Source organism: Neofelis nebulosa, chromosome 17, assembly GCF_028018385.1.
Source record: "Neofelis nebulosa isolate mNeoNeb1 chromosome 17, mNeoNeb1.pri, whole genome shotgun sequence".
NCBI lineage: Eukaryota > Metazoa > Chordata > Mammalia > Carnivora > Felidae > Neofelis > Neofelis nebulosa.
Window position 1 is genome coordinate 47,960,239 of NC_080798.1, and position 12,489 is coordinate 47,972,727.

At 41.5% G+C, this 12,489-nt stretch overlaps 1 protein-coding gene and 1 long non-coding RNA gene across 4 annotated transcripts in view; one reads left to right on the forward strand and one right to left on the reverse strand.

Annotated features, from left to right (window-relative positions):
- Positions 1-1,482: 1,482 nt before the first annotated feature.
- On the reverse strand, positions 1,483-3,268 carry LOC131499694 (uncharacterized). The gene is made up of 2 exons (XR_009256017.1): positions 2,296-3,268; positions 1,483-2,068 (listed from the first exon to the last, which is right to left on the reverse strand). It is a non-coding gene; the product is annotated as an uncharacterized LOC131499694 (long non-coding RNA).
- Positions 3,269-3,397: 129 nt separating this feature from the next.
- Positions 3,398-12,489, forward strand: part of PHLPP2 (PH domain and leucine rich repeat protein phosphatase 2) — a 76,126-nt gene continuing 67,034 nt past the window's right edge. Inside the window, exons 1-2 of one of the 3 annotated variants that reach the window (XM_058708828.1) lie at positions 3,398-3,551; positions 10,582-10,844. In XM_058708828.1, coding sequence (XP_058564811.1) covers positions 3,453-3,551; positions 10,582-10,844 — 362 coding nt within the window. In that variant the 5' untranslated portion in view covers positions 3,398-3,452. Of the gene's footprint in view, positions 3,552-4,264; positions 4,407-10,581; positions 10,845-12,489 lie in introns of those variants that run through there. The other 2 variants (XM_058708829.1, XM_058708830.1) reach the window with 2 other exon arrangements.

The window sequence follows — 12,489 nt, forward strand, 5'->3', positions numbered from 1 at the left end:
AATGAAAACATTCACAGAAAAAAACATTCCTTCAAATCCTGAAGCCAGGTAAATACTACCTGTTTCTTTGGAACTAAAATAAAGAAAATCTGCTCAACCTGTGTTAGAAATAAGAGATTTAGGCCTAAAGATGACTTTGTGATGATCATTAACGGAGTGGGAACCAGCTATAAATAAGTGAATGTAGTAAGATCTTATGGCTCTTCTACCAGTTTGACAGACTTCTCTTCTCCAGACTTTGTATTTTGTAGTGAGGATTAGGGAAAGCTCCTAGGATAAATTTGTGTGTGTGTGTGTGTGTGTGTGTGTGTGTGTGTGTGTGTCCTTCCCAGGTGAAGAGAGAGAGGTATGTACTTATAAAACCATACAGAGAGGAAGCAGTAATGACTTGTCTGTCTCTTGGCTTGATCTAAACAGTGATTTCTGTAATGATGAACCTGCAGTGAGGGCAGATGGATTTTTGCACAGAAATTCCCAGAGGAATTTATTTTTAGGGTTAGTCTCAGCTGTTTACCATTTCCAGAAACCATAGTTACATAACCCTTGGCATACATAATGCACATTGCCTTGAACTGGGGAAGAACATGAATATGTGACCTTTGAAACAGTATAAAATGTTAATGGTAGTACATGATTTGAAAAAGGAGAATCAATTGCTTGACTGCTAAATTGGATCTTAAAACATGGAGACCTTTAAAGAGCTGCATCATAAATGATTCCCTGCAACATCTGGGCTGGAAATTCTTTTGTTGTTGTTTGTTTTCCTTATGAAAGGGGTACTACTGTTGTTGATGAAAAAATAGTAAATACATAAATTTTAGCATATGCTTGTATTCTGAATTGATGCTTTAGCCTTTATTCCATTGATTTAAAAAAAACCAAAAAGCAATCTACCACTGCTGTTCCCCAGCATTAACTCAAAATGCTGATCCTGGGATAGGATCCTTTGCCCTTGTTCAAGGGATCAATCAATAAAGAGTTTTTCATGAGATCTGGAAAAGGCAATGTATAAAACCTCAAGAAACAAGCTTTTAGAAATCCTAATTCTGAACCACATTTTGGTCTTTCCACTGCCCATCTGCCCTTGGTTAAAGTTCACTTCTCTCTCTATATGGGTGCCTATAACCTTCATACCAGTGTTCTTGCTGGAATGTTACCCAGTAAGCATTGAAATGGGAATTCAACGACTTTTTTTTTTAAATAATTTTTTTAAGTTTGAGAGGAAGAGAGCAGGGGAGAGGTTGAGAGAGAATCCCAAGCAGGCCCTGCACCATCAGCATGGAGCCTGATGTGGGGCTCAAACCCGTGAAACTATGAGATCATGACATGAGCCGAAACCAAGAATCAGGTGTTTAACCAACTGAGCCACCAAGGCACCCCAGGATTCAACTACTTTGAGTAGCTTTCATGAAAGTAGTTTCAAGGTGGAAGGAAGACCCAGGAGGTAGTCAACCTAAGACCTTTTTTCACTTTATATCAGACTTGCCAAAGTTATTTTTAATTTATTAAAATAAGACAAATGAAGATTACTGGAGATCGAATTTTGGCATATGCAAAGTAGCTCATATGAAGGGAGAAAGTAGTTTCCAAACTTTTACAGAATAAATCATTTGTACAGAGAGTTTTTACAAGAGTCAAATTTTATCTTAGAATTTAAAAGATCTCCGAATGCATATATATCTCACAGTAGAGAAGGGGGCACAGACTATGCTGTTAGATCTCAAAACTCTTGTACTAAGCCTACAATTAAAATATTTTATTTTTTTTTTTTAGTGTTTATTATTTTTTTGAGGAGGGGGTTGGACAGAGGGGCAGAGAGAGAGGGAGACACAATCTGAAGCAGGCTTCAGGCTTTGAGCTGTCACTACAGAGCCCAGGGAGGTGGGGGGGGGGGGTGTGTTCAAACTCACGAACCCTGAAATCATGACCTGAGCTGAAGTTGGATGCTTAATCAACTGAGCCACCCAAGCACCCCTCAATTAAAATATTTTAGACATACAGTTAGTCTGGGCTAGGCAAGTTGGAGCAGTGGATAATGGGGAGATAACTTTTCACCAATTATTCAAACCTCCCGGGGGCGCCTGGGTGGCGCAGTCGGTTAAGCGTCCGACTTCAGCCAGGTCACGATCTCGCGGTCCCTGAGTTCGAGCCCTGCGTCAGGCTCTGGGCTGATGGCTCGGAGCCTGGAGCCTGTTTCCAATTCTGTGTCTCCCTCTCTCTCTGCCCCTCCCCGTTCATGCTCTGTCTCTCTCTGTCCCAAAAAAAAAAAAAAAAAAAAAGTTGAAAAAAAAAAACCTCCGGAAGTTACTGATTTTGCTGCTTAATTCCCTACATGTTGCTTGAAGATTCACTAACACCTGTGTAAGAGGAAAACCCTAAAATCCAGAAGTCTAAAAGGTTTCCTAGGAAAATTTAGAGCAGAATTAAGAGGAGAGGTCTGAGGAACTGAGTAAGTCTTAAATTTGGAAAATCAGAATTATAAATGGTTACTGTGAATTCCTACTAAGCACTTTCTCAAGAAATGAATCACTGGGTTTTACTCCTGAAGCCAAGACTACACTGTATATTAACTGGAGAATATAAATAAATGAATGAATGAATAAAATGTAAGCCCTTAAAAATCTTGATAATAACTTAGATATGAATGTCTGTTTCACAGCTAAGAAACAAAAGCTCAAATCAAGTAAACTGCACAAGGGTATAGATGTAATAAGAGGCACAGCTCAGATTTGGAATTAGGCTGACTCCAAATCTGGCCCACTGGCTAGTCACAAAACTACCGTCCCTTCAGGAATTAAAATAATAAATTAACTTCTAAAGATTTTCTAAATTAGCCTTACAAATAATAAAATGGTCTTAGACCATATTATGACTTCAGGCAGGGAAGTGACATTTTGTACGCGAGGTTGGGTTGAATTTGCTAAAGAACGTCGTGAGCATCTTTAGGAAGAGAAAGGGCCTTGTTAAGGTGAATATTCTCGACAATCCGTTCAGTGGCTCCGCATGTGAGGGTGACAGGCCAGTTTTGAAGCAGAAAGAGGAAACGTCTGGGAGAGGTAAGTTACAACAGCCACCCTCTGCGGAGGGCAGCGTCCGGTCCCTACTGACAGGTGCAGACCCCACCAGCCCCTAGTCCAGCCGGTACCTCGGAGGCGGTGATAGCAGGATAACCCTCAGTCCTCCAAACAGAGGGCAGCGGGGGACTCAGGCCCAGCCTTTCGGTAGCGCCCGGCCCCACCCGTGGGCTCCGCACCACCAGCCAGCCAGGATTCGGCTCGCCGTAGCCGCGCGGGGCCCGCAGCTACGCAGGTCCCGCTGGGCTGCGGGAGGGGCGGGGCCCGGGGCGGGGCCCGCGGTCGCGGGGGGCGGGGCCAGGGGGCTGCTCGCGCGCGCCGCCGAGGCTTCGCGCGCCGTAGCGCTGGCCCGGCGTCCCTGTGCAGCCTCCGCGGCCGATGGGGGAGGTGGAGCCGGGGCCCGCGGGCCCGCTGGAGCCCCCGGAGCCGCCCGAAGCGCCCGCGAGCCGCCGGCCGGGCGGGATCCGGGTCCTGAAGGTGAGGTGGGAGTGCTGGGGAGGGAGCAAGGAAGGAGAGAGGCCGCCCCTGCCCCGCGCGGTGGCCGAGGCAGGCGGCGACCCCCGCGCCGCGTCAGTCCGCTTCGCCGCCCCGCTGCCCCGCAGTCTGGCTAGGGGCGCCGCGGACCCCGCAGAGGCCTCCGCGACTGGCCCCCGCCGAGGCCTCGGTCGCCTCTGTCTCCCCTCGACTGCCCATCCCTGGCCGCGCGCCACCCGCCTCGCAGGCCCACGCCTTCGGTCAGGCGTCCGCCCAGCCGCCGCCGCCCACCCGGCTCCTTCAGGACCCGGGGGCCCGCCTCGGCCTCCCTCGGCCTCGCTGGGGGCCGGGGGCCGGTCGCCCGTGGCCCGAGAGCAGGGCTGTAAGTACGCAGGGCTTTCTCCCCGGACACCTGAAGACATCACCCCAGCGGGAGGATGGCGGCGGTGATTGGCCGGGCGCTGCGGTGTGCTCCGGGCTGTGCTGGGTGGAGAGGGCTGACTCTGCCCCCGGGGCTCACCGCCGAAGTTAGGACCCGGCTCGCGCTCCGAGGCGCAGGCCTACACGCTCGACCTGCCTGCCTGGAGAGAGAATCCCCGGAGGATCTTAATCTCCGGGAATCTCTGGTCTCGTTGCAGCGGGGAGGAGGGGTTTGGCAGAACGGGCATTCCTGTTTTGGGAGTGGGGCTAACAATCCAGGGAGACGGCGATGGGGGAGCAGTTATGCAACAGGCATCTAGCAGGATTTTGGGGCAGGAATTGAGGGGAGTAGGAGGAAAATGAAAGCAGATGCAAGCAAGGCGGAGAGTGGAGACTTGAAGGGGATGACAAGAAGTTTAAATGCACAAGAGATGTAAGGTCGGGAGGCAACAGTAAAGATGGTTTAAAGGAGGGGTTGTGGGAAATTAACTGGATGGAGTTTTCTACTGGCCTCTGAAATAGTTGGAGAGAAATTTTTCTGTAGGTCAAATATATAAGCTAGATGTCCTTCTGGAGGTGGAATAGAATTCTTTCTAGAGTTCTAGAAGAGGAAATCAGTAGAATTTAAAACTTGCCAGCGAGATGGGAGAGAAAAGAAAATTTAGAGGATTTGATGTCTTTAAAAATACTGTGCAAAACAGTGAAAATACACAAAGTTAAAAATGCATTAATAGTTGTTAATTGGGATTAAGGGTGAGCATTGTATTATTGAGATTTTTTTTGTAGGACATTACAAAGGTGAGAACAATGAAAAAAATAATAGACGTAAAGTATCTGGTGAATCCATCCATGAAACAACATAAAATAGAACTCTGTAGAATATGAAACACTTTTCTGCTACTACCTCCCAGTCTTAGTGCAGTGACTTAAATAACTTTTCATAGTTTACCTTTACTTCTGCATAAACCTTGTACGTACTATTTTAACTTACTTAACCTTAAGTCTTAAGTATAATTACTTTAAGGCATTTATTTACTTTAAGGCATTTAAGGCATAATTACTTTTAGACATTTATTTAAAACTATAAGGTCACCAAGTGTAAATTGTGAATGAAGAAAAGTTCTGCCCTGGCTTATCAGGAAATGGCAGGTCTGAGAGATAGGTAATGCCCTCTGGCCTAGAAGATAAACAACCTTGGCTTTTTTTATAGCAACTTTTTGATGGGGAGGGAGTGAATTATGAGAGGGGAGGAATTGAGAAAGGAGGCTCTTGATTCAAGGGTCCTACCTTCCTGCACTTCCAGGAAGTGATCCTCTTTACCACTGGTTCCCTGGGGTTCCAGTCTGGGGACCATTAGAAAGATTCCAGAAATTGATTTTGATTATAGTACTGAGTTGGTGGGAGGCTGACAGTGTCTAATGCTCTTGCATCTCTTGCTTTATTGCATACGGTCAACATTTTAAATAATCCTTGCAAATTAATGGGATCATCAATGGTGAATAGGTGCTGTGTGTTCTGCATACAGAAGTTTCTTGAAGTAGCTGAGTAGTTGAATTTTGTGTCAAGTGAAACTGGACAAGAATCTATAGGTAGAAGAAAGTCATAGTCTCCTACCTGTTCTTCTCTAAAGAACCTTTGGAAAAGGCTTATTATTCTTTTTTTTGTAATGCCTTTATTATACTTAATACCTAATTGTGAGCATCATTATTGTCTAATATAGATCTTCATAAAAAAGGCTAGTATAGCTAAGCTAGTATAATTTAGCCAGGTTAGATCTAGGTCCGTCTGTATGGGATATTGGAAAGTTTGATTCAAAACTCTTCTCCCAGATTTATTTAGCAAATTGCTAATTAGAATGTACCTGTTTACTGCTGTTGGAATATAAATATGATACTGGTAATTGGTAATACTCGTAAGATTATTGGGAGTACCTTTGAAGCATCATTTTCCAGATGTTTCCTACAACTTTGGGATTATTGTTTTACTCAGACTGTACAAGATAAGAAGTTAGAACTGGACAGTGAGTGCCATGAGATCCGTTTTTGTCAGAACTAGCTTCAAGTTTTTATCCAAATAATGTGTGTATGTGGTTCTTAAAAATCCGTGAATACCAAAATGAGTTTAATGAACTGAAATATTCTTCCTATCCTTATCTCATCCCACCCTTTCCAAAATATTCCTTAACATATATATTCCTGGAGATGAGGCTATATTGTTTTAAAGTTTTGAACCAGGGAGTATATCTCCTACCTTACAGAATTTCACATTCTAATAGAACTCAGTGCATAGGGAGAGTTACCTGACCAGACTCTTGTTTTTACCATGCATATATTAGAGCTAATTGTATGTGGGCATTTAATATTTTATCACCTTTGAACTGATTACAGCCCTCATAGGTTATTTTCCTTTTTAGAGAGTTAAAAGCTTAAAGTAGGTACTTAATTCATGGCTTATTCTAAAGACTTGTGCTTTCTAGGGGCGCCTGGGTGGCGCAGTCGGTTAAGCGTCCGACTTCAGCCAGGTCACGATCTCACAGTCCGTGAGTTCGAGCCCCGCGTCAGGCTCTGGGCTCATGGCTCGGAGCCTGGAGCCTGTTTCAGATTCTGCGTCTCCCTCTCTCTCTGCCCCTCCCCTGTTCATGCTCTGTCTCTCTCTGTCCCAAAAATAAATTAAAAAAAACGTTGAAAAAAAATTTAAAAAAAAAAAAAAAGACTTGTGCTTTCTAGAAATACATTTAAATCTTAAATGTGCTCTTTTATACTTGTTTGATGTGAGAGGTAATTATAGTTCTGTTTCCTTTTAGAAAAGTTTGTCAACAGTTTTTATTTAAGAATCAGGAAAGCAATAGAATGTTCTTAATCTAGCAATTTCAGTGGAAAAGTGATTCTAAAAGCTGAAAATGTGTCAGAGGACAGTACTGGCCTTCAGCAGTTATCTGATGCTTTACACAGTGGAGAAGAAAGCACAGGTAATTCAGCAATAGCTAATAACAGCTGAACAGTCCATCTAGATTTGTTGCTAGAAGGCTATGCTTGTTTGGTATCTAGGCCTTTTAAATGCCCATTGAGCAGGTTTAAGAGAATGATATCTACTCAAGTTCTAATTCAGCAGTTTATAGGGTGTAATATGTCATATATGTAGGAGACACATTCTTTGACCAACAACACATGTGTTCAGTAAAGTTCTTAAAGAATGTAGTCTTTTTTTTTTTTTTTTTTTTTTTTTTTTTGGTACAAAAAGGTGTTTTTATTAAAGCACAGGGACATGACCCCTGGGCAAAAGGAGCTGCCAGGAATTTATAGTCTTGATACAAATATATAAACATTTAAAAATGTCTAAAAATCCTCACAGAAGAAAAATCATGGATGAACTAAAATAATAACTTCCTGGGGTTTCTCTTGACTTTTTTAAGATTGATGAGATCATTGGGCCTTATTTGACCTTAAAAAGTGTTTTTAAAAGAAGCTTTTTGGTGGTTGTGTGGAATAGTATCCACTTGCTCTCTCCAGTGAGCTAAATTTCTCTCCACTTGGTGCAGAACACAGAGCTTCCTTGTAAAGATGTTACTGTACCATATAGAATACTATTTTTTTTTTTTAAATCACCTTGATTTGTTTTAATGTTTGTATTTTATTTTGCGGGGGGAGGGGCAGAGAGAGAGAGGGAGACACAGAATCCAAAGCAGGCTCTGGGCTCTGAACTGTCAGCACAGAGCCTGAACTCATGGACTGTGAGATCATCACCTGAGCCAAAGTGGGATGCTTAACCGACTGAGCCACCCAGATGCCCCTAGAATGCTGTTTTCATTTTAGTTTTTTATTTAAAAAAAAATTTTTTTTAACGTTTATTTATTTTTGAGACAGAGAGAGACAGAGCATGAACGGGGGAGGGGCAGAGAGAGAGGGAGACAAAGAACCAGAAGCAGGCCCCAGGCTCTGAGCCATCAGCCCAGAGCGCGACGAGGAGCTCGAACTCACGGTCCGCGAGATCGTGACCCTAGCTGAAGTCGGATGCCCAACCGACTGAGCCACCCAGGTGCCCCCTAGAATGCTGGTTTTTTGTTTTTTTTTTTAATTTTTTTTTTTTAACGTTTATTTATTTTTGAGACAGAGAGAGACACAGCATGAACGGGGGAGGGGCAGAGAGAGAGGGAGACACAGAATCGGAAGCAAGCTCCAGGCTCTGAGCCATCAAACCAGAGCCCGACGCGGGGCTCGAACTCGCGGACCGCGAGATTGTGACCTGAGCCGAAGTCGGACGCTTAACCGACTGAGCCACCCAGGCGCCCCTAGAATGCTGTTTTTAGATGGACCAGTTGTTAATCTTTCCCAGAGACTAAAAAATAAGGAATATTTGGAATTAATCAGTGGTTAAAATTACTTGGTGATACAAGTATGATGGCCTTTGTCTTTGTAAAATAAGTACTTGAAAGCCCTTTGTTAATTCTGAGATGTTCAGCTTTGAGAAAATGCTCTTGTTGAGAAGAGAGAGACCTAGTTCCCACTTGTAGCAGGGGTTTATCCTACTTATCTAAAGTTAGAATCAGTAATAATCCTCATGGTCTTAAATAGCTATATTCAAATCCTTAATATCTGTAAAACAGTTGATTTACTTGTCATCCTTGAACAATGAAGAAATTCTCATATTTTTCTTTCTTCCTCCCTGGGAATACCTTTTTGCTTCTCCTTCCATTTATTTATTTGTTTGTTTGTTTGTTTGTTGATTGATTGAAGGAGAGAGAGAACGCTTACACACGTGTTGGTGAGGGAAAGGGAGGTAGAGAATCCCAAGCAGGCTGTGTGCTGTCAGCACGGAGCCTGACATGGGGCTCATTCTCATGAACCTTGAGATCATGACCTGAGCTGAAATTGAGAGTCCATCGCTTAACCGACTGAGCCATTCAAGTGCCCATCCTTTATCAGCTTTAGAAATTGAACCTTAGGTGCCACATTTGTCCTCAAATATTTAATCTTGGTAATTACAAAAATAATATTTGCTTTATTTATAGGTATTTCTGATTTCCAATGAGGAATAGTAACAAAAGTGTTTTATTTACTTTTTGGTTGGCAAAAAGATTTTAGTTCTCTGTAAAAAAGGAGATGTTCCCCCCTCCGCCCCAAGCTTATTCAACTTCTTGCCAGAGCAAATTGGGCTAAAGTATAGACTGGCAATACTTTTCTGTGATGTCAGTTAAGTTCTGAATGCATCAGTTTGCCACTCAGGTATTAAGGCACCGTAATAGATTCTCAGTATAGAAGGGAGGAAGAAATATCAAATACATTATTAAAACCCATTGTGATCCCCATAGTAATAGATGCATATTCAAGGTGAAGAGGTTCTGCTATGGAGAGAGTAGAGTCGCTAATTTTAGGTATGCAGAGAGAATGGGGATGGGAAAATAGAAGGCTCCGTAGAGAACACAGGGTGACAAATGAGTAGAGTTTTCAAGCCTATCTCATCAGAGGGACAAGGTGAAGGACCTTTCAGACAAGTCACACAATTAAGGAATCGTGAGATGTTTGGGAGTTATAGGTAGCTGGATATGACTGAAACAGTAACAGGTAATGGAGACTGACACTAGAGAGGTATGGCAGTGTAAGCGTTAGTGGAAATGCCTTTATATTAAAAGGAATAGAAATGGCCCATCATAAAAAAGAATAGGTAAATACTGATCTTTAGAGCCTTGTCATATTATTGCTGTAGCAGTTGTTTTTGCTTTGAGGTAACCACAATGTGTGTGAATTTCACATACCTAAATTATCAAATGCAACAGTAATTTTTTTGGGAACATGATTAGAATATAAAAACCATTTGTACAGTATTCTATACTTATTTAGGATGTGAGGCAGAGGGTCAGGACCCTAGAGAAGCTCTCAATTTGCATTATAGAGACATGTCCAAAAACATCTAATGCAGGATTGTTTATAACAGTGAGAAATTAGAAACAAACTAAATGCCATCAACAGGAGAATGGATATATTGCAATGTATTCATATAATGGGATATATTCAAATGAATGAGCTGGGTGTATTAGCATGACCAATATTGACACCTCCCCCCCCCCCCCCCCCGCAAAAATGGCAGGGTAAAACATAAGTATGTTAGCATTTACAGTTCTAAATCATGTAAAATAAAATTTCATTTATAGATACATACATATATGGCAGACAGAAAAATGCATGGAATGGTGAATACCAAATACAGTAGAGTGTTTCTGCGGAGAGAGGGAAGGAAATGGAATTGATGGGGTATCAGGTAGCTTCAGCAGTGTATGTAAGAATATGTTGTATGTATGTTCTTTAGAATAAGGATCTGAAATAAATATGACAAAATGTTAAATTTTATGAAAGGTGGGTAATAGGTGCACAGATAATTCTTGACATTTTTCTGAAAACATAAGAAAAAGAAAGGGTCAGAGAAACTAATGGACAGAGTCCTGAACAGCTAGCAGGAGAGAAAACCATTTTCCAGCTTAGGAATGGGCATGGTGGATGTGGAAGGCCCCAAGAGAGGTGTTTGGTGAATGTAGAGTGGAAGGGTGGGGTGAAGACTGAATGTGTCTAACTCAGCCAGACATTATAGCTAATGATTTCTTTCTCTTGATGTTTTTTAGAGAAATATGAAACGCAATGGGAGCAGAACTTGTTTGAATAGGAGAAGTAGGTTTGGTTCTCGAGAAAGAGACTGGCTGAGAGAAGATGTGAAGAGAGGTTGTGTTTACCTTTATGGAGCAGACACGACCACTGCCTCTACAACCGCATCTGCCTCCTCTGACTTACATCTCGTCCTGTGTACAGTGGAGACCCCCGCGTCGGAAATCTGTGCTGGAGAGGGAAGGGAAAGTCTGTATCTACAGCTTCATGGGGACCTAGTCAGGTATGGTCTGAGTTTTACCACTCTGATGTAAGTCATTACTCTTTGTGATGGGAAGTGGGCTCTAGGATTTTCATTGTGTTTAGAACTGATGTTGATTGTGGGGTCACTAGGCTTGAAATAAGATTTGTCCTTGGAATGCAATCAGGGAAGGAAAATGTGATGGTTACTTCATTTGGATTACACCATGGATCAGATATCTAAATAAAAAATAAATATTTTAAAGTTATTTAAAAAAATAATAAATGTAAATAGAATGAAATTGAAATGTGTAGAAAGAAATAGAGAAGTATATATGCTCATGCATAAATATGTGTCTCTCTGTATAAATTTTATTTTATAATTATTTTTTTTAAAAATTTTAAGTAATCTCTACACCCAACATCGGGCTCGAATTCATACCTCTTAGATCAAGAGTTGCATGCTCTACCGACTGAGCCAGCCAGGCACCCCTGTATATAAATTTTAAAACTGATGGTGCTATATCCAGCACACTACTGACTGGAAATCTCTTATAGATCTTTCTGTATTAATATTTATATAATTTACATTTATTTAATGGGTGTATAATAGTCCATTTTATGAGTCTACCATCATTTTAGCCAATCTTTTTTTTTTTTTTTTTTTTTTAATTTTAAGTAGTCTTCACACCCAACGTGGGGCTTGAACTCACCACCCTGAGATCAAGAGTGGCATACTCTACCAACTGAGCCACAAAGGTGCCCCAGCCAGTCTCCTATTAATGGACATTCAGATAGTTACTACTTTTTACTTCTACAAGCAGTGTTGCAGTAAATATTCTTTTACCTATGATATTTCTCCCATGTGGAGGTAATCTGTATGATAAACTCCTGGAAGTGGAATTGCTGGGCCAAAGGATATATGCATTTACTGTTTTTTTGTTTTGCTTTTTTGTATGTAGACTTTGTGCCCAGCACAGAACCCAATGCAGGGCTTGAACTCATGACCCTGAGATTGAGATCAAGGGTCGGATGCTTAACTGACTGAGCCACCCAGGTGCCCCTTTGCATTTATAATTTTGATATATATTGTCAGATATCTCTTCATAGAAGTTAAACTTTGACAAATAATATAAAAATATGCCTATTTTCCCCTTTCTCCAGATCATGTTAGGATTAAATTTTATATGTAAATATAAATACATACTCAAGCATGTGAGTACATACTTGCTTGTGAATAGACCTGATTGTCAACAGTTTTTAAATTAGAGAATCATAAAGTCAGCATTCCAAGGACAAATCTGTTTTCAAGCCTAATGACTTAGATTTTTGCAAATCTGGTAGGAATTTTGTTATTTTGTCATTTTAATTTTCATTTATCTTAATGAGTGAAGTTGAGCATATTTTTATAGATTCAAATGCCATTTGTGTTCTTTAGAATTTTTTATATAAATGTGAAAAAGTATTCTCATAGTAGTCTTATACTGTGTTTATGAACTCTTTGCTTCAATTAAAAAAAACAAATGACTGCTTCTTTGACTTAGACATCAAATAAAAGCTTAAATGCCTGACCATTCTCCTTCTCTCCTCCCTCCCTGTAACAAATGTCTTGAAACAGAAGTTAGAGCTGTAGATTTAGAGTGAGTGGCTCGTGAAAGTGAGAAAGGAAGCTCCCACTTACTCCTCAA